This window comes from Pelodiscus sinensis, chromosome 23 (genome assembly GCF_052426305.1).
Source record: "Pelodiscus sinensis isolate ZL-2025 chromosome 23, ASM5242630v1, whole genome shotgun sequence".
NCBI classification, from domain to species: Eukaryota; Metazoa; Chordata; order Testudines; family Trionychidae; genus Pelodiscus; species Pelodiscus sinensis.
In genome coordinates, this window is record NC_143074.1 from 340,362 (window position 1) to 362,972 (window position 22,611).

The 22,611-nt window shown below is 46.9% G+C and overlaps 1 protein-coding gene across 4 annotated transcripts in view; it reads right to left on the reverse strand.

Moving 5' to 3' along the window:
* Nucleotides 1-21,404, reverse strand: part of TRAF2 (TNF receptor associated factor 2) — an 85,087-nt gene extending 63,683 nt beyond the window's left edge. For 2 of the 4 annotated variants that reach the window (XM_075905998.2, XM_006134756.5), the window contains exon 1: nt 21,311-21,404. In XM_075905998.2, coding sequence (XP_075762113.2) covers nt 21,311-21,328 — 18 coding nt within the window. In that variant the 5' untranslated portion in view covers nt 21,329-21,404. Of the gene's footprint in view, nt 1-13,340; nt 15,836-15,960; nt 16,345-21,310 lie in introns of those variants that run through there. The other 2 variants (XM_075905994.2, XM_089772910.1) reach the window with 2 other exon arrangements.
* Nucleotides 21,405-22,611: the final 1,207 nt, after the last annotated feature.

The window sequence follows — 22,611 nt, forward strand, 5'->3', positions numbered from 1 at the left end:
GCCTCGTAGAGCTGCCCACCCCAGCACTAGCCCCGCCCCCAGAACCGTCAGCACCTGCCCCGTCCCCCAGGTTACAGCTGCTCTAAGAGGCTGCTGTGCCAGGCTCCGCGCAGCTCTCCCACTGTGCAGTGAGCTGCTCTTCCATGTCCAGGAGGAGACCTCACCCCTGTCTGGCACTGGCTGGCTGAGAACACGCCTCCTCCAACAGTCCTGACAGGAGGGGAGGCGCTGGACAGTGGTTTGCAGCCCAGCAACGGTCCGCAGACCAAGGTTTGGGAATCCACTGATCTACTGCAACGCCTGCTCAAAGCAGGAGCAAACCCAGCTCAATCATCCCAGCCAGGGATGTGTCAAGCCCAGCCTTAAAATCCTCTGAGAATGGAGGTTCCACCACCTCCTTTAGCAACCCATTCCAGTGCTTCACCACCTTCTTAGTGAAATAGGTTTTCCTAATATCCAACTTAGACCTCCCCACTGCAACTTGAGACCATTGCTCCTTGTTCTGCCATCTGCCACCTCTGAGAATAGCCTTCCTCCATCCTCTTTGGAACTCCACTTCAAGTAGTTGAAGTCCGCTATCAAATCCCCCCTTCAACAGGTTTCCTTTCCTCTAGTTCCCAATAAAACTACCAGAACCAAAAGCAAAGAGAATTCCACCTGACCTACATACAGTAGTTCCTGTAACTACCATCCTTTCTGGGAACAAGAGGCATAATTTATAACCAATCACTTTTAGTTCTGTTTTTCTGCCTCTCTCCCGCCCACCCCCAAGGCAAACACATGGCATAGCCTGTTAAAAAGCTTTCTGCGTTGGCCAGGCATTGCTTTGATGGAGTAGTTTATGTAAATAACAAATCCCAGAGTCACTAAGAATGTTTCAAAAGTCAGTAAGAGCAATAAGCCAACTCTACTGCTAGGTGCATTTAATTAGGCAAGTATTTTGACGCACACCTTCAGCAAAAAACCTGGCTACTTCGGGGAGAGAAATATCCTCTTGAGTACGGGTGGGCAAGATCTAGTCCACCAAGCCATTGAATCTAGCCCACAGTCACCTCACCAGAACCCCCTTAGCAGCTCACACTTAAGTAGTAGGCTGCTCTCTACTCCGAATGCTGGGGAGGGAGAAAGGAGGCTTTGCACACTGTCCACCCCCCCCGCAAAATCTCTCAGCTCTCATTTGCCAGTTTCCAGCTAACAGGAACTGAGAAATTTTGATGGGAGCAGAGGCAGTGTGTGAAGCCTCAGCCCCTCCCCTATGCCCATTGCAGAACCATGAGGAGCAGCCAGCTGACCAGCCTGGGACTGCAGCAGACAGCTTTCCTCAGGTTCCTGCAAGGCTGCTGGCTGGGAACTGCCTATGTAAGCGCCTCCCAGCCACAGCCTTCCTTTGCACCCCATCCCCTCTTACTGCAACTACCTGCCCCAGGCCACCACCCAAAACCTCTATACCCCTTTCCCCCCTTCTCTCAGGTCACAACTTCCTTCCAGACCCTGCACCTCCTCTAGAGCCCCTCCCTCAGGCTAGAATCCTCTCCTGGACCCCAAGCCCCCACCCCAGATCACAACCCCCTCCTTCAACCAAATTCCCTTTCAGACCCTGCACCCGTCTCCTACCCCAAGCTCATTTCTGCCTCCAACCTCTGTACCAGACCCTCCTTAGAAATGCAGCCCTGACCACCTGCCAAAATCTTGAATCCCCCCCCCCCCATTAAAAAAATATTGCCCACCCTTGCTATTGGGTGATATCTTTCAGACTATGTCACACAAGAGGTCAGACCAGATTCTCTTAATGGTGCCTTCTTCTGTTCTCAAAGTCTATGGCCTTGCATACAAGATTATGTCAAATTTATTAAGGTCAATTTTTAGCACCCAATTTTGTAAAGTCAAAGGTGCATGTCCCCACTGTGCACAAGAGTTTGACATAGTGCATCCCCATTTGGGTTGCTACCATCCACTTTGACAGTGACTGTTGGTAGTTATCGCAGTTCCTGTTGTCCCTTTGAATTCTGGGTCAGATTCTCACTGCCTGATGGGACAAAAATAGTGCAGCGGGTAGTTCTGGGTACATACTGTAAGCCACAATGGCAAACAATCTTTTTGTGCACTTTTTAGGCCTGGTTATCCATGCAGACGTTATAGCAGGATAAACACAGACTCCACTCAACTGCTAAGTACTATGGTAATTAGGATGTTAAAATAAGTTAAGTAAACGTGTAACCACTGAAAAATTGGAACCACACAGTTATGCAACTATAGGATAATCAGCAGCAGCTGTAAAACCTTTGCACACATAAGGCCACTTTCATGGAACTTTGCAAACTGTTTTTCCCCTCACCCTGATGTGCAGGATATAGAGGAGGGTCTTGCCACAATAAAGATCCCTAACCATGGTGGAGTGATAGATGGAACGCATAGCCCTATCGTGACACCTGACAACTTTGCCAAAGACTTCATAAACCGAAAAGGGTAATTCTCAATGATGTTGTAAGTGCTGGTAGATCACAAGGGTCGTTTCACCAACATCAGTGTGGGATGATCAGGAAAGGTGCATGATACAAACATCTTTAGGAATTCTGGACTCTTCAGAAAGCTGCAAAATGCAGTTTTCTACCTAGACTGGAAAATTATCGAAGGCATTGAAATGTCACTAGTGCTCCTTAGAGACCCAGCTTACCCCTTGCTCCCATGGCTCATGAAGCCATTCACAAGCAGCCTGAACCACAGTAAGAAGCAGTTTAAATACAGACTAAGCAAGTGTAGAATGTGCTTTTAGACATTTGAAGGGAAGGTTTTATAGTTTGTCTAGGTTTAGACCTTAGCAAAAGCAACATTACCATTGTTGTGACAGCCTGCTATATGCTCCATAATATTTGTAAAAGCAAGTGGAAAAATTTAATGCTGGGGTAAGAGGAGGCCAAAGCAGATTGCTCATAATTACTGGCTAGGCAGCCAAACACTAGGCCAATAAGAGCACATCGAAGAGCACTGCAAATCAAAGAGGCTTTGAAAAACAGCTTTGTGAATGACAAGACAGGGATACGACAATCATGTATGTTGCTCTTAACAAGGTGCCCCCTGCATTAAGTGCGCTTGCCTATGCACTCCCCCTTCCCCAATTCAAAACAAGCAATATACCATTGTGGAGAAATTATGCATTTTTATTTAGGGAACAGAAGGAAGCAGAAACAGAAAAGGCGTTCAGGGCAGGAGCTTTGGCAAGGGGAAGTGGGGAGAAAAAGGGCAAACAGCATATTACAATCCCACTGTTCAGCAATCACATGTGTGATAACTCCCAGAGATGTCTCCCAGAACAAAAGGCTGTCAAGTGGAAGGTTGCTCTTGACCGTCCCCCTGCATTCTAGGACACCTGAGAGAAGAGGCTATGGAACTTGGTGAAGAAGGCATGTGGTTCAGCATGTGCTAGAGCAAAGCACCCTTCCATCAGACTCTACCAGATGGATCAGCAGCTGTCCACAAGCCACAAGATATCCTCCAGTGCCTTGAGTTCACTTTCCTTGCAAGCTCTACTCTCCTCACACTGTTTTCATCTCCAGCAGCATCTTTCTCCTCCACACATTTAATTGCTGCCTGTCCATTCAGGCAGCTTGCATTTGCTCATTGAACATGTCATCTTGATTATGTTTTTGCCTTTGAATCTGTGCTAGATGAACAGCTGAAGGAGCCGGGGAGTGGTCAACAAGTTAACTGTTGTACCTGCTGTAATGAAAAAAAGTGAAGAGCACACTTTATAGGATACACTTTGTAGCGCACAGCATAAAAGAAAGTCTGTCCAAGACAACAAGCATGTACAACATCAAAGTTATGCTTTTAAGTGCATACTATGCAACAAGTACACCAGAGATATTAACGGATCATCTAGACTTGGCTTGGGGGCAGGCATGGTAAGGAATAGGGCTGTGAAATGTTAAAAAGTTAACTGGTAAGCATCACTCTTAATGGGTGAGGGCTGGAGAAGCTCCTGCCCACTGCAGGCAGGGGGCTGTTCTAGCCCTGTGGGGCCTGCCATGGGCATGCAACTCTCCCTTCCCATAGAAGCCTATGGGAAGGAAAGCAGGGGCTCACACAGGAACTGAGGAGCCTGCAGGAGGGAGAAGGAGGCCTGGGCATGGCAGTAGGGCAAAGGCTCAGAGAGTCAGCAAACTGAGGTATACTGCCTCAATGGTATCAGTTACATATCTTCCCCTGCTTCACCCAGGTGCCATGCACAGTATCAAAACTTCTCTGAAACACACACAATGACAGGAAGCTGATGTTGACTGAATGTGACCAGAAACCTGGGCCTTATGCTGCAATGATACCAGACAACTTACTGCTGGCTTGGCATGGAAAGGTGTCCTATTGTAGAGGACGGAATAAGGTGGACATCCTCAGAAACCTTGTGAGAAGGATGAAAGAGGACTTCTCTCTGAGAGCTTTACAAAAAAGTGAAAAGAGGATTCCCGCTCCATCTTCGGACACAAACTGTTCCAGGGAGTCCCTGCTGTGTAGACTGAGTGGCCGTCACAGATCACATCTTGTAAGCATGATTAAAAATGTGAACTCACCAGATGTACCCTCCCTGCCATCAGGGTCTAGCAGCATTATGTCCTTGGAAAAGGAGGGGATTGTCTCCAAAGCTTAAACAAAGATTGTGGCTATCAATGAGATTAGATGCTCCACATGCCTGCTAACCATTTTCCTTTTCCTCTTCATCCACAATGTCCTCCCCACTGTTACCCAAGACTGCCTGAGGAGTGTCTTGGGAGGAATCTATGCATAGCTTTGGGACACTAGTTGGGTCTGCTCCTCCCCGCCCCAAATCCTATGGAGCTGCTTATTAGGAATGTGAATAGCTAGCTGGTACCTGGAAGAAACCCCCTGCACGCAGCCCACTGCTCCAGTCCCACAAGTGCTGGGAGCCACCCCCCCCTTCCTCCTGTGCATGGGGGCTGGGAACAGAAGCCAGCTGCCTCACACTATGGGCCCCACGCACAAGGCAGGGAGGGAAGTGAGCAGAAGCAGACCCTCTACCCTTGGGGCTGCCAGCAACTGATTAACCAAGATTTTACATTCCTACTGCTCATAAGTGACATGTTTGCGGCGATGACACAGAACATCAGTTTGCCTCCTTTGTCTTCTGGTACACTTACTTGAGCTCCTTGATCTTCACGCGGCACTGCTGAGCATCCCTGGCGTATTATTTTTCCGCTTAGCATAGATATCAGCATTTCTTTTGGTGCTTCATAGTTCTGCCTGAATAAATTCCTCTCCCCATACAACAATCAGGTCTAGGATCTCCTGCATGCTCTACATTGGAGCTCATTTGCAAACCTTGGCATTAGTGGTCAGGTGTGCTACCTGCTCTGAGGTCTGCTCACCACCTTGGCCAAACAGGAAATTAAATTCCAACTTTCCCAGTGCTTTTCCTGTGCACCTGTAGAGCAACAGGCCAGAGGAGTCACACTGCGGGGCTCCGTGAGACACCTCCCAGAGAACAAGAACGTCGACTTTCACAATGCTGCATCTGGCATTACCCTCAAGTCGACCATGCAAATATAGCATTACTCCTCATGAAAAGCAGGAGTACCAAAGTCGACTTTAACAGCCTTTACAGTCCACAGAATGGGTGTGGTGGTGTGGACTCACTGTTTAGAAAATTGATTTAATGTGACTAAATTTGACCTAAACTTGCAGAGTAGAACACACCTGAGAATCTGTGGTGCTAATGAGTCATCAAGTCCCTCTAAGGAAATACTTAGCCAGCAATTAGAGATATTCAGGAACTTTTCTACAAAATGTTTTTAAATCAGAACACATCAATCTATCAAATCAAAACTTTGTGTGGTAACAAATCAGTTTCAATGAAACTTTCTTCTGAAAAGTTGTGTGTGTCAGGACAGAATTTCTAGTTAGCAGCTCTCCAACCAGAACAGCTTGGTGGTTAGAGTCACTTGCCCTGCGCCAAATCAGGCAGAGCAGAGACTTGAACCTAGGTCTCCCACATCCCTCATGAGTGCCCTAATCACCAGCCTGTGCTGGCAAGCATTCTTGCTGACTCTCCATGAAACATTTTGAAAGGCTTGGGTTTGTCCCAATGCAGAACAGAAACATTTTGAATTCGTAAAGTCATTGACAATCATTTCCTGCACAGCTCTACCTGCGACCTAGAGCAGGGATGGGCAATTGATGGTCTAAGGAACAAATTTGCCCTGCTAGATCTTTGTAAGGGCCAAGAAAGGCATAGGGCTTTGTAAGGAGCAGGTCCTTCCTGTGCACAAATGTGCACATCACATTATGCGGTCACAAGAGCCTGCAAACCAGAGCAAAGAACCAGACCCAACTCCACAGAACAGGAGCTACCACTGACGGATGAGCACAGGGCAGGCCAGGACCTGATCTCCCCCTCCCCACAACCTCTCAAGGCAAGACCCAATTCTCCTTCTCATCACACACCCGAGCTAGCCAAAAGATTTTAGTGAATGTCTTTGACTGCCTTAGTTACCCATCCCTAACTTAGAGAGATACTAGAGCACACGGTGTTGCACGTTACATATAAGCTAAGATCTAAACCCAAGACCCTCACTGCCTGTAGTCATAAAAGATCACAAGGCACTCTTAAAGAGTAGATAGGTGAAAGCACTCGTGTTCAGGGGACACCTGTGAGCTACTGTAACTATAAACAAAGCCCTGTACAAATACAAATTTTGTATCTGTATCTACAAAAACGATCCAAGGATATCCGCATTTATGTGTGAGGATGCAGATATCCACAGGGCTCTAACTATAAATAAAGTGGGCTGTGCCCACAAAAGCTCATGATACCATCTACATGTTTTGTTAGTCTTTAAAGTACTACTAGACTATTTGTTGTTTTTAAGTTTATTATCCTGTACAGACTAACTCAGCTACTCCCTGAAGCTTATAAATAAATGGAGCTCCATAGGCAATGGGTAATTCCAAGGCTAGAGGAGGCAAGTCCCCCCCCCCCCCACTAACCCTACCCCTTCCATGCCCTCCAGAGCCTAGCCTCCCCCTTCACTATGGCTGATGCTTGCCCCTGCCAAGTCCCTACTCCGTGGCCACTGGCTCTTGCTCCCTCCCTGGACTCAGACGTCTGGAGAGCTGGTGGGCAGCGCAGCCTCAGCCTGCTCTGGAGAGGTGGCACAGTCTCAGGATACCTTGCAGCTTCAGAGAGAACATAAAAACGTAAGAGGGAGTGAACAGAGACAGATAATCATCAAGTGAACTCTCTCCAGTCATCCATTTCCAGGCCCTGACAGACAGAGGCTAGGGACTAGAGATGATAAATTGCAAATAACTGACTAATTGAACAGTTGATCCATTTTGCATCAACTATTCAATTAGCTGATAGGGCACCTCCGCCTCTGAAGTGTAGCAACAGCCCTAGGGCTCTAGCCCTAGCCCAGTATCAAGCTCTATGTGGCGTTTCAAAGTGACAGCGCCCCACAGAGCCCAGGGTCAGCAGGGGAGTCCCCAGCTAATCCTGGGCTTCATGCAGCACTGCCTCAAGGTTTCAAAGCAGCAGCGCTGTGTGGAGACTGGGGTCTGGCCCCAAGCTCCACACGGCACTGCCATTTTGAAGAACCTCCTCCTCATCCCCTCACTTGCTGCTTTTTTCTGATAGAGGCAGCAAAGGGAGGTGAAGTGAATAGTCGACGATCCTGTCAACTATCCGATTAGCATTTGTTTATCAGATAGTCAACTAGTCCTTAACATCCCTACTAGGGACACCCTTCCTATCCATTCTGGCTAATAAGTATTGATGGACCTAACCTCCATGAATTTATCCAGTTCTTTTTTGAACCCTGTTAAAGTCCTGTCATGATTTTATAGTCCTCTGTCATGTCCCCACTTAGTCTCCTCTTTTCTAAGACGAAAAGTCCAGTCTTTTCACACTCTCTTCATACGGCACCCGTTCCAAACCCCTCATCATTTCTGTTGCCTTTTTCTGAAACTTTTCCAATGCCAAGATACCTTTTTTGAGATGAGGCGACCACATCCATACACAGTATTCAAGATGTGGGCGTACCATAGATTTATAGAGAGGCAGTAAGATATTCTCTCTCATTCTCTATCACTTTTTTAGTGATTCCCACTGTTTGTTTTGACGTCAGCTGCACATTTAGTGGATGTTCTCAGAAAACTATCTACAATGATTCAAGAGAGATCTTGGAGTGGTTATAGTTATATTAGTCCCCAGAGTTTTATGTGTGCATTACTTTGCATTTTTCAACATGAATATTAATTTGCCATTTTGTTGCCAGTTACCTAGTTTTGTGAGAGCCTTTTGAAGCTCTTCGCAGTCTTTGTTCTTAATTATCTTGAACAGTTGGGATCTGCAAATTTTGCTACCTCACTTTTTACCCCTTTCTCCAGATCATTTATAAAAAGGATTGGTCCCAGGATGGACTCTTGGGGAACACCAATAGTTACCTCTCCCCATTCTGAGAACTGACCGTTTACTCCTACCCTTTCTTTCCTGTCTTTTAACCAGTTATCAATCCATGAGAGGACTTTCCCTCTTATCCCATGACAACTAACTTTACTTAAGAGCCTTTGGTGAGGCACCTTGTGTTGTATCATGCAAGCAAGATAGTAAACTTCAACAGGCCTTTATTTAACAAAGGTGAAACCTCTTTACAAAGCTGCTGCTGCTCCCCTCTGTAGATCTCCTCCTCCCTCTTTCCTGTGCTTCCAGATTCTCAACAGCCAGTGCTCCCAGTTCTAATAATTACAAGCAGCATCTAAACCACCACATTCCCTCCTCTCTTAAAAAGCTCTCCAAATTATAAAATAAACATTGTTTTTTCTAACCACAGCAACATACATGGAACAAGACACTATACTGTGGGCAGAAATATTACACTGAAAACACTGTAAATACAACAAAACAGTCTCTAGTCCAGATAGGTGGTCGTTTCTCAAACCCCGGTTCCAGTGCAATGTCTTGTGGTGTCAGTGCTATGGTGAAGTCATACAATGTGTGCTGGGGGTTGGCATCATCTCCTCTTGGTGCATAGGCAGGTGCAAGATAAGAAGCATTCCCATACCCGCCCATCAGAAAGTCGATAGGTGTAAGGTCCTTTCTTCTCTATGATTTTAAGAGGAGATGTGAATTTATGGTCCCCTTTGCGTAAAATTCCAGGTTCTCTTACTCTAACGAAGGAACCACACTCAAACTTAGGTTCCTTAGCACCCCGCCATTTGTCTGTGAAAGCCTAATACTTTGCTTGCTTCTGTTCAACTGTTTTTCTCACAGCATCCTCATTTGGTGCATCAGGTCTTGTCTTTAACAATCCAGCAATGTTCAGTTTAGTATTCATCTGTTTTCCATGCAGTAACTCTGCGGGTGATCTTTGCGTTGTGGCATGTCGTGTAGCCCTGTAAGCTTGTAAGAAATCAGTAGTGAAGGTTATCCACGAGCGCCCTTCCAGTTTAGCCGTTTGCAAACTCTTTCAAACTTCTGTTAAACCTTTCCATTTCCCCATTGGCTTGAGGGCAATACAGAGACGATCTTCTATGTAAAATGTTTCTCTCTCTGCTAGAAAAGTTTCAAATTCCACAGAAGTAAATTGACTACCATTATCTGAAACCAGTTCTTTGGGGTTACCCTCCCTGCTAAAAACTGTAGAGAGGAACTTAATTACTGTAGCAGAAGAAATTTGTGATGTAGACGCCACTTCAGGCCATTTACTGAAAGAGTTTATTAAAGTGATGGCATAGCGACAGTCAATTGGAGGAGTAGCAAAAGGTCCTACGATGTCAATCGCAACTTTTTCCCATGCAGAATTCGGAAGAGGAACAGGCTGTAATGGTGGGGTAACGTCACTGCCATCTTATCATGCATTTGGCAAGTGACACAGGATTTTATGATTGCTTCAGTGTGGGAGTCCATCCCGGGCCACCAATACAGATCTCGTAATCGTTGTTTGGTTCTGACAATACCTTGATGAGTATCGTGTGCCAGGTATATGAGTTTTGGCTGTAATTCTTCTGGCACAAGTAGCCGGTGCGTACCTCGTAGCACACAGCCATCAAGCAAAGAAAGTTCATCCTGAATTCTAAAATAAGGCAGCAAAACTGGGTCAAGGTTTTTCGGGTTACTGAGCCATCTCTGTCAGAAATTCCCATAGCTTTTGTTGAACTAGACATGCTGAACAAGCAGCTTGAAATTACTCTCTTGTTACTGCAGTAAGAGTGCTTGTAGTAAGTGCAACTGCTTCATCCTCATCCTCCGGTGGACCATCTGGTGAAGACAAAGGCAAGCGAGAAAGGCAATCAGCTATCACATTTTGGTTTCCATGCTTCTATTCCAGTTCATAATTGAAAGAGTAGTCTTGCAGACCATCTAGCAATACAATTCCCTGCTCTTCCCAGTCCTTTTGTGGTTAGCAATGTAGTCAAAGGGCTGTGGTCTGGGCGCAACTTGAACGTGCGGCCCCACAGGTAAGTTCTCCATTTTTCAGTAGCCCAGACACAAGCAAGTGCTTCTTTTTCCAACTGTAGAATAGTTTCTCTCAGTCTCACTCAGTGTCCTTGAAGCAAATGCAGTAGTCCTCTCTGTGTTGTCCTCATGAAGTTGTGTGAGGACAGCCCCAAGTCCATAATCAGAAGCATCAGTAGTCACAATTGTGGGCAATGCAGGACTGAATAGTGCAAGTATTGGACTATGTACAATCAAGTCTTTCACAGTTTCCAAACTAGCTTGTGCATCCGTTGTCCACACCAACGTTGCACTTCTCAGTGGTAATTCTCATAACGATTCAATGAGAGAAGCATAATTGGGAATGAATTTTGCATACCAGGAGGTTAGACCCAAGAAGGAACGTAAGGTTTGCAAATCTGATGGGGGATGAGCATTTGAAATTGCTAGGATATGATCTGGATCAGGGTTTAGTCCAGTCGGTGAAATTGTATGCCCCAGAAAGGAGAGTTCTGTTTGTCTATATTTGCATTTAGACATATTGAGCTTGAGGCCTGCTGTGCTGATGCAGTTTAGTACAGATTGCAGATTATTGTCATGCTCCTCATAAGTATTCCCAAACACTATATCATCCAAATAGCACTGAACTCCATGTTGATTCTTCAGACTCAATTACATCATTTTTGGAAGGCACTTGGGGCATATGCAAAACCATATGAAACCCGTTTAAAACAAACTAGTCCCTCGTGTAATAAATGCTGTGAGGTCTCTGCGATCTTCATGCAACATAACCTGGTGGTATGTGCTCTGCAAATCAAGAGTAGAAAGTATCTTTGCTCCATGGTGTTCTGCTAATACTTCTATGTGAGGCAGTGGGTGGCTGTCAATCACAATAGCTTTATTTGGCTCTCAAGTCCACACAAAGGCGAATGCCTCCATCCTTCTTGTGTCACTACTATAAGTGAAACCCATTCCAAGGAGTCAATCTCTTCAATAATGTCTTTTTGAACAAGTTTTTTTAAGTTCCTCTGAAACAGCTTCACTGACTGAAAATGGTAAGCGCTGTAACTTCTGTCGTACAGGCATCACATTGTCACATTTTAACTTTATGCACAAACCCATAAGCACAGCCAAGTTTCTCCTCAACCTGGTCTTGGGTCCCAGCTGAAACTGGTGTGTGTACTGCAAGAGTGCTTTGCTGAGGAAGATCAATTCATCCACTAGCTACCCTGAGGTTTAAAGTAGCCAATAAATCTCTGCCAAGGATAGGAGTGCCTTTGTGGACAATGTAGAACTCTGCATTTACACAGCAATCACCAAAAGTCACTGTTGTGACAGGCAGCCATGTACTGGAATTTGGTTTTTCAAATAGCACACCAAGTGCAGTTTGGGTTCAGTAAGAGGCACATCTTTAAAGTAATGCAAATAGATGGAATCAGGTAGTATAGATACTGCTGAACCAGTGTCCAACATTAGCTGAATAGGATGATTTGCTTGAAGGTGTGGCAGAAACATTTACAGTGCACCTTATCTGTTCTAGAATATGTGCAGTAGCGACTTTGTCCACACAGCACAGTAACATCAGGTATTGTAACTGCATGCACCTGTTGATTGGACTGGCTACTGTGGCATATCTTAGCAAAATGCCCAATCTTTTTGCAGTGATTGCACTGAGTTTCTTTTGCAGGACATCTTGTGTAGCTTACAAGGTGCTGTGGGGATCCACAGCAAAAGCATGCTTTTGCTGTGCTTTGAATTTGCTGATTGTGGTTTTTCATTAGTTTTCCCCTTGTGATTGTCTGTCTACAGCAATCGTGGACTTTTCTGCAAAGGAGTCACAGCCTGGACTGGGCCTCCTGTATCCATGCTCATTATTTTGGCTTCTGTTATAGCTGTCTCAATCTGGGTAGCAATGGTTATTGCTTTTTCCAGTGTAAGTTGTGGTTCTAGAAGCAAGTGTTCTCTTACGCCAGGCATGTCCAAAGTCCGGCCCGCGGGCCAATTGCGGCCCGTGTTCCGGTTTAATACGGCCCCGCAGGTAATTTGGCAATATCTATCTTTTATGGCCCCCAACGAATCCATATGTATTGAGATGAATACATTGTAAAATCTCAGTTAATGTCAGTTGGTCTAAATCAGTTATAAATATATTTGGACACAACGTATATACTTGGTGTTATGTTCCTGTTCATATTTTTTGAACTTAAAAGTTGACAGACAACCTTTATTACCAATAATTTACTTTACAATGTTCCTGACACATTTCAGCTTCCTGGATTTTTTTTTCATCTGGCCTTCAGATATGAAAGACAGAGTGATTTAACACCTGTTTAGATTTGTCATCCATGTGACGAAATGAAAAGTATGCCGTTTGCAATAACCTTTGCATAAAATAGTTAATTTGCATTTAATTTTAATGGTTCAAAGAATGTCAGGCAAAATGGTCGGCCCTCACGCATGTTCACTTCATCAAATCTGGCCCTCTTTGAAAAAAGTTTGGGCACCCCTGTCTTACGCGAAGCATGGATGTTTTCTCAATGAGCTGGTCTCTAATCATCTCATCTGCCATATTCCCAAAGTCACAAGTTACAATCAGACTCCTCAGAAGCAACATACTGCATTATAGTCTCCCCTGGTTTCTGCTCACACTGGCGAAATCTATAGCAATTAGCTACTACATTCACTTTTGGCACAAAAAAGTTCTTTAATGCAATGAGTGCAGTCTCATATTTATCATCTGCAAGGGGAAAAGTGTAAAATATATGCTGCTCTTCTGCTCCAAGGCAGTGGATTAGCAGAGCATGCTTTCTTACTTCAGAAATCTCTGTAGCATTGATTGCAAGCAGATAAGTCTCAAACATATGGATCCAGGCAGTAAAAGCAATTGGAGGCTCACCTGGGCTTTGCAGAAAAGGTGCAGGTGGATTCAGAGGCAGAAGATCCATCCTCATCCCCAAAATGTTGTAACAAACTTCAACAGGCCTTTATTTAACAAAGGTGAAACCTCTTTACAAAGCTGCTGCTGCTCCCCTCTGTAGCTCTCACTCAGGCCTGGTCCATCTCCTCCCCCTTCTTCCTGTGCTTCCAGATTCCCAACAGCCAGGGCTCCCAGTTCTAATTACAAGCAGCATCTAAAACACCACACCTTGTCTAAGGCTTTCTGGAAATCTAAGTACACTATATCCACTGGATCCCCTTTGTCCACGTTTGTTGACCCCCTCAAACAACTCTAGTATTATGGCATTATTTCCCTTTACAGAGTCCATGTTGACTTTTCCCCAACAAATTATGTTCATCTATTTGCCTGACAATTCTATTCTTAACTATTTTTTCAACCAATTTGCCCAGTACTGATGTTAGACTTACTAATGTATAATTGCCAGGATCACCTCTAGAGCCCTTTTTAAAGATTGGCATCACATTAGCTATCATCCAGTCTTTAGGTACAGAAGTTAACAGTTCTGCCATTTCACATTTGAGTTCTTTCACAACTCTTGGGTGAATGCCATCTGGCCCCGGTGACTTGTTACTGTTAAGTTCATCAATTTGCTCCAAAACCTCCTCTAATGACACCTCAATCTGGGACAATTCCTCAGATTTGCCACTTAAAAAGAATAGTTCAGGTTTGGGAATCTTCCTAACAGACTCAGCCATGAAGACCACATTAATTTAGTTTCTCCACAATGACCTTATCTTCTTTGAGTGCTCCTTTAGCATCTTGGATCATCGAATGGACCCACTGGTTGTCTAGCAGGCGTTCAGCTTCTGATGTAGTGAAAAAAATATTTTGCTACTACTGACAGGCAATGCAGCTGCAGCCTGCCCCAGCCTGCCCTAGAGCTCCAGAGAGCCAGTGCATGGCACAGCAGCCTGCCCCAGTACTGAAACTCTGGCAAGCTGGCCAGCAGGCATGGCACAGGGAGGCTAGGGACACACTGCCCACACCCCTGACCAGTAAGGATACCCTCAAAGCTAAGCCACCAGCCCCAGTGCTGGACAGCCAGAGTAACCTCAGTGCTAGGAGGACAGGCGGCATGGACCCTACTATGCTTTTCTCAGCCTCTGGCACCACAAGAGTAGGCAGCGGGTGTGGTCAGAGGAGAATTCCAATAGAACATGGGTAGGGCCAGGTGAGGCAACTTGAAAAGGCCTATGATACCTGCTGCCCATATGGAATTATGTCTTTTGCCCTTTATACATTTATGCCTACCTAGACATACAAATGAGTTACTCTGCTAAAAGCCCCAAATGAGATATTCTTGCTAAAAGCACCAGTCATGTTAATATCAGTACTAGTGTACAGTATACAACTGCATAGAAAACAAAAAGTTAGCAGGGCTGGAGACTTCTAGTGAGTGAGAATTCATAGGTCTGTGGTACTGCAAAAAAATATGCTCTCAAAGCCCTATTAAACAGATTCATGTGCCTAAGGTGATTTAACAATAGTAACTTGAGGATATGGTCTCAACAATAACCTTTTGAATGGTTTTTAAACTGTTTTCCTCTTTTTATAAATTTCAGATTAATTTCATACTTGAAAAACCCTACTAGCTCAATAACTCCAGGAATACACTAGGGATGTAAATGGTTAACCAGTAAGCCTCCCCCTTAATGAGCGAGGCTAACCAATTCTGGTTAACCCACAGGGACGATGAACCAGACCTCCAGAGGCAGGTGGGAAGAGCTGTTCCTGCCAGCGGGGCCCTCCAGTTAATGGGTAAGCATGCTGGTAAGGTTAATGTTTATAGGGTAACCAGTTAACTGTTTAACCTTTTGCATCTCTACAGTAAGTCAAGTTTACACTTCATATTTCTAACTCCAAATACAGCAATGATATATGCACACCAGGGCTGGCCCACAACATTTTGGCACCTGAGGTGGGAAGCTCAAATGATGCCTCCATACCCCCTAACTGCACCAGCAGCAGACACAATTTTCTACACTCTGGGGCCCAGTGGCAACCCCCTCCCCACAGTCTGGCACCTGAGGGGGCTGCCGCAGTTCGCCTAATGGTAAGGCCAGCCCTGATGCACACAAATGGGCAAGTGGTCAGTAAACACGTTTTCAAATAATAAAAAGTAAGTTGCACAAAGCATTTCGAGTTACGAACAGGCGCGTTTCCATCAAGCACAGAGCGCCCCGGGCCAGCGCGGCCCCCAGCGACGCGCCCCAGGAGGACGGGAGTCATGAGGAGCGCTCAGAACAGCCGAGCTGCCTGTCGGGGTGGCCAAGCCCGCGCCGCACCGGGAGAAGCGGGGCTGAGGAGGCTGCCTGCCCCGCACGGGAGCAGCGCGACGCCGCCCGGGCCAGGAACAAGCCTGGCGCCCCGCCACAGCCTAGGAGCGCGGCCGGAATTCCCCGCGGCCCTTCCCGGCACCGCCTGACGCCTCGCGCCGCCCGCCCGCCCGCCCCGCCTTCCCGCCCGCCCGCCCGCGCTCGCCTTTCCCAGCGCCCGAGCCGGGCCCCCCAGGCTCCGGGCCGCAGCCCAGCGGGCGGTACCGAACCGCCCCGCTTACCGGTAGCCGCGCTCCGCTCCCCGCCACACCGGAAGCACCCAGTTAGCCACGCCCACCGCACGTTACGAGACCACACCCCGTGACTAGGCTCCGCCTTCTGCCCGTGGGCGGACCGGCGAATTGAAAGTTGGCGGTTGACTGGGCAACGGAATGCGCGCGCCTGCCTTAGTTTCCCCCCGGCCTAAGTCACAAGGCCCGGCCTGCGTCACCCCGGATCCCTCAAAGCCTCCATCTCCCCGTCCCAAGCGGCGCTTCTGGCACCCTCGGCCCATCCGTGCCCTGAGCCCTCCCCACACAGCCCCTGCCCTGGCCATGCAGAGGGGGGCGTTACCGAGCATGCTCAGTACAAGCAGATCGAAGGGGGAGGGGAATTTACCCTGTGTAGCCCCCCCCCACACCCCATCACCTCTTTCCAGAATCTACTAAGGCACTTGAAAACTCTTACTTGTTAGCAGATACGTTAGCAATTAGAGAAGAGGCCTGTGTCTAATTCCTAGCTAAGAGAACACGAACCGAACACTGGGCCCACTCGGCGCTAATAGGAACATGTAGGACACCCCAGGGACAACGGTTAGCCTTAACGTTTTAACGTATCCTCTTACCAACTCTGTGGAGGGAGAGAGAGAGCAGGGACTCGGAATTCTGGGCTCTAGATCCCCTCTGGGAAGGGAGGATAGTGGGTTACAGCAGGGGGCAGACAATGGCCACACTGGGTCAGACCAATGGTCCATCAAGTCCAGCATCCCATCTTCCAACAGGGACCAATGCCAGGTGCTTCAGAAGGGATGAACAAAAGAGACAATCATCAAATGAACCTAGCTTCAGCCTAACAGACACTTTCCATACCCTACCCATCCTGACTGGTAGGCACTGATGGACTTATCCTCCTTGAACTTCTTTCATTTTTATTGGAACCCTGTTATAGTTTGGGTCTTTTTCACCATACCCCATCAAAGCTTCCACAGGTATTGACCATGAAAACATAGTTTTAAATCTGCTACCTATAAATTTCATTGGTTGATAATCTTGTGTTATGTTAGTGAAGGAGTAAATAACATTTCCTTAGTCCATTTGTCCACACCATACATGATTTTCTAGACTTCTAACATATTCTCCCATCCTTTAGTCATTTTCAAGCTGAAAAGTCCCAGTCTTTTAATCTCTCCTAATATGGAAGCTGTTCCTTAACCCTAATCATTTCTGTGTCCCTTCTCTGTACCTTTTCCAAATCCAATATATCTGTCTTTAAATTGAGTGGCCAGATATGCATGCAGTATTCAAGATGTGGGCATATCATGACTTTATATAGAGGCAATATGATATTTTCTATCTTATTACCTATTCCTTTCCTAATGATTCCCAATATTCTGTTAGCTTTTTGCCACTGCTCATTGAGTAGATGTTTTCAGGGAACTATCCACAATCATAGAATACTAGAACTGGAAGGAACCTTGAGAGGTCATCTAGTCCAGTTCCTTATACTCATGGCAGGACCAAGCACCATCTAGACCAGGGTGGGCAATAATTTTTAAAAGGGGGCCACCCCCGAAGGGGCAGGGCCTCAGGCAGAAAGGCCGAGGCCAGGAGACTTCTTGCGCTCCCCCGCCACACACACACTCTAATTGGCCTGGGGTGGGGGAGAGTGAGAAGTCTTCCCCCGCCCCGCCCCCTAGAGAGAAATGCCAGCTGTTTTAAAACAGCTGGCATTCCCTCTAGGTGCCTAGCAGAAGGAGACCTTGCAGGCTCTCCCTGCCCCCAAGCCAATCAGAGCCTGGGGTCACGAGAGCACACAAAGTCACCTTGCCCTGGCAAGAGCGTGCAGTGGCTAGAGACACACCAGCAGTTTTAAAACAGCCTTTGAAACAGCTTTGAGTGCTCTCCACCCCCAGGCCAATCAGGGGCGTGCAGTGGCTAGAGAGATACTGGCATGTCTCGCTAGCCGCTGCGTGCTCTTGCAGGGGTGAGGAGACTTCCTATGCCCCTCTCCCCCCTGGCCCTGATTGGCCTGAGGGTGAGGGAGCGGCAGGGCAACTGCGGGCTGGATCCACCGGCTTGGCATGCAAAATCCAGCCTGCAGAGAGCCCTTTGCCCACCAGTGATCTAGACCATCCCCAACAAGTTTCTCTAGCCTATTCTTAAAAGTCTCCAATGATGGAGATTATACAATCTTCCTAAAGAATTTATTCCAGTCTTTAATCACCCTAAAAAGAAAGTTTTTACTAATATCAAACCATGCTACAATTTAAGATAATTAACTCTTGTCCTATGATCAAAGACTAAGGATAATAATTTATCTCCCTCTTCCTTGTAACAACCTTTTAGGTACCTTAAAGCTACAGTAGACTTCCGATAACCCGGAACCTATGGGACCTAGGTGGTGCCAGATTATCAAATATGCTGGAGTATCAGGAGGTACTATAAGCTGGTTATGTATATACTGTATACAGTATATACTGTACATAAAGTATTCTTAACCCTTTTTACAGTATACTGTAATGTTTTAGTTTTTTTAACCCTTTTTTACCCTTTTCGTTCAGTTCTGCTGCTGCTGCTGCTGCTGCTGCTGCTGCTGCTGCTGCTGCTACCTTGTGACTCATTTTTTGCCAAAGCTCACTCACTAGGTTCTTGCCATTTTGATGCCGGACTATCAGGAGTGCCGGACTATTGGATGCCGGACTATTGGAATTTTACTGTATTATCATGTCACTCTTCTATTTTTTAGACTAAACAAACCCAATATTTTCAATCTTCTCTCATAAGTCATGTTTTCTAGACCTTTAATCGTATTTGTTACTCTTCTCTGGGCCTTCTCCAATTTCTCCACATCTTTCCAGAAATGCGGAGCCCAGAACAGGACACAGTACTCCAGATGAGGCCTAATCAGCACTGAGTAGAGAGGAAGAATTATTTCTCATGACTTGCTAAAACACTCCTGTTAATACATTCCAGAATGATATTTGCTTGTTTTGCAAGCGTCGCATTGTTGACTCACATTTAGCTTGTGGTATACTATGACCCCTAGATTCCTTTCTGCTGTACTGCTTCATAGACAGTCATTTCCCATTTTGTATGTGTGAAACTGATTCTCTCCCTCTGTGTTAAAGCTAACTTTGGTTCAGATCATAGTGGTCTCCTCAGGTCTCCCAGGAAGCACTTCTGTACCCCTCCTCTCTCAGAACAACCATGGGTTTCTTAAGCAGATGATGTAAATCCCCCTCAGACTTGCTGTCTCTCAGTCACATCTCCAGCTTCATGGAAGGTCCTCTGCCAGTGTTACAGAGAAGGTCAGACTAGAGGATCTAATCCTTTCTGGCCTTAAAGCTCTCAGTCTAAAAAAGGAGGAGAGGTGAGAGCTGTGTGCAGAGTCCCGCACTTCCTGCACACATCTAGACACAATCCCCCGCTTCCCGCACAGAGTTTGTAAACTTCTCAGGGCAGACTACTGCCACTTGACTGATCTGCAAATGCCAGGCACATCTATTATGCCACAGTAGTATAATTAATAAACCTTTTAAAAAGTCCCACTCAGTTGTAGCTTCTGCCTCCCGCCCCCTTCACCCTCCCCCCACTGCCTTGCTTCAAGTTCACAGAATTGCAGAAATTCGCTCCCTGCATTTTCCATAATCAGACACCAAATGCAAAACTCCACTTTACCTGGCTTGGGGCAGATGAAACAACCACAGCTGTTCCCAGCATCATTCAAAAGAGAAACCCCTTGCCAGGCAGAATGAAAGTGAGTGCTGAGTTCCCTGGTGTAGGCCAGCTTGGTAAATGAGGTGCTATTGTTATCTGAGACAGCAGGACTCAAAAGAACAAACTGGGTACTTTCATCCATCCTAACCTCATCACTGGCATCCCAAAACCTTACCAACATACAGAAACAAAATGAACCTCTTTTAACTGCCCTGTGGCAGTAAAGCCAGGAGCCTAGCAGTAAGGCTGCCACCTGGTGCCAAAACTGTGGGAGTGGCGGGGCGGGGGGGAAGCAGCTGGGCTGGAGCCCAGCAGCAAAACTGCCCCACAAGACAAGGAGGCAGTGGGGCTACCCAGCAGCATAACCAGGGGCCCAGCAGCCTCTCTATCACCAAGCGACTCAGCTGCCCAGAGGGACTGGGAGGCAGTGTGGCTGCCCCATGGGGCTGGGAGCCTGACCAAGGAGCTGCCTGGTGGTAGGGCCAGGAACCCAGAAGTGGGGCTGCCCAGCGGCACAGAAAAAAGCCCGGCAGCCCTGCTGATGCCCATCTTGTCACCCAGCGGCGCAACTGGACCCCCAGCAGGAGGGTGCCCCATGGGGATGGAGACCCACAGTGGGGCTGTGCGTGCTGCTGGTGGGGCTGCCACAGTGGGGCCAAGAATCCTGCATGCAGAGGGGCTGGTGGCAGGGTAAAGTCGGTTGGGAGGCTGGCAGCAAGGACATGGCTGTGGGGGCAGTGATAGGGGTGTGCCCAGAAATGACCTTCCCTAGTCTGGCAAAATCCCTCATCCGGAACCAGTCAGGTCCCAAGGGTGAGGGACTAAGGAGGTCCAACCTTTACTTCTCACAACTCACAGAACCCGAGGGGCCCAATAGCGCAGAGTCAGATACAGATACATACTGCCTTAACCCTGCAGTAGCCCACAGCTTGTACTCTGCGCTTGAGAACAGCATGGCCCTTACTGAAAGACCACTCACTACAGGCAATGGTGACTCACAGAGTCTTTTGATTAGGCTCATTCTGTAATTCCTAAGGGCAAAATCCTGACCCCTGTGGACTTCAGTGGAGTGAGGATGTAACTTCTACAGTACATATGTGCTACCTTTCAAAACAACAGACTTCAAATACATTCAGACTCTCAGAATACCTTAGTCCAAACCTTTCAACTGAGGCTCCCAGGTCAAATCCAGCCCAGTGTGGCAGTGGCTCAAAATCAGTGACTCCTGTGAAATGAGTAGTTGGTTTTGATCTAGTTCTTAGTGGACAAGTGCCCTCACCACACACCACCATCAATGGGCTTCAGTTGGCTTCCTTGGCAGAGGGACCATGGACTGCATGGGCATTGGAGAGTACTCACCCCCAAGGAGGTCTTCTGAGGTCCAGCTGATTAGCAGAGCAGTTTAGCTTCTATCCAATCTGCATGTGTAGGCATCTGGATTGCCCACGTGTTGGGTACATGGTAAAATTCACTCAGCATGAAAAATCTATCCCCCACTTGAGACTCCCCACTAAAAATGCACCTTCCCTCCGTGCCTGACAAAACACATGTAGACAGTCCACTCAAGCATGTGGACTACACCCCAGGATGAACACTGGCCTCCAAAGCCTCTTTTACACACTTGATTGCCTTAGCCAAAGCAGCAGAGATCCCTTACCTTTGAGAAGAGTGGCATTTCTCATTTCAGCTCTGCGAATTGGCTCTTGGCTGGGCAGAACAGAAAGTGGAAGTGAGATGCCTGTCCTGGGGAGAGTCAGCAGGGGGCTGGCTTAAGAACTGAAGAGAAGGGAATTGAAACCAGAACCACGTGCAAAGTTCCAGGCTAGCAATAGCTACCCAGAGGTGCTTTCACAGGGGGGATTTGGCTTTGCTGAAGGTCAGGCCAGAAAACATGTGACTTTTACAAAGACAGGCATACATTTCAAAGCAGATCATTCTATTCTGCCTCTCTAATCACTCAGGGTATGTCAAACTAGGGTGGTTAATGTAGGCAACCGGAGTTGCAAATGAAGCCCGGGATTTTAATTTCCCAGGCTTCATTTGCATATTGCCGGGCGCCGCCATTTTTAAATGTCCGCTAGTTCGGACTCCGTGCCCGCGGCTACACGCGGCACGAACTAGGTAGTTCGGATTAGTTCGGATTAGGCTTCCTATTCTGAACTACCGTTACTCCATGGAACGAGATTTCATCACCTATTAAACCATCTTGTTAGTCTTTAAAGTGCTACATAGTTTTTCCTTTTGTTTTAGCAAATCTAAGTTATTTTTGCACAGTGCCAGGGGCTCTTGGTTCTCTTCATTGCAGCCAAGGATGCCATGTCTCAGTGCCACAAAGCTGAGGTCTTCAGGACTCTCTGCACCATTAGGGTGTGAGGTAGCCCGACTGCCCTCTTTCCAGGGGCTGCGTCTAGACTGGCATGATTTTCTAGAAATACTTTTAAAAGTATTTCTGCAAAAGCGTGTCTAGATTGGCAAGTGCCTTTGCACAAAAGATTTGCTTTTGCGCAAAAGCATCCGTGGCCAGTCTAGACGCGATTTGTGCAAGAAAGCCCCGATCACCATTTTAGCCATCGGGACTTTTTTGCGCAATTCTTCCCTCTCTACACTGGCCCTCTTGAGCAAGTATTTTTGCGCAAGAGGGCTTTTTCCCGAGCGGGAGCGGGAAAGTATTTGCGCAAGAAGCACTGATTTTGTACATTACAATGTCAGTGCTCTTGCACAAATTCAAGCAGCCAGTGTAGACAGCTGGCAAATTTTTGCGCAAAAGCATTTGCTTTTGCACAAAATCTTGCCAGTCTAGATGCACCCAGGGAGTTTAGTCCTTGCTTCTATCATCCCACACTGGCTGGAATGACCCCACTGTGGGAAAGCACTGCTGGGGGGCCCATTCTCAAGTCCTAGGCAGATGATTTTACAGCAAATCTGGCCCAGCGTAGGGAGGCAAGATGGCGGGTGGCC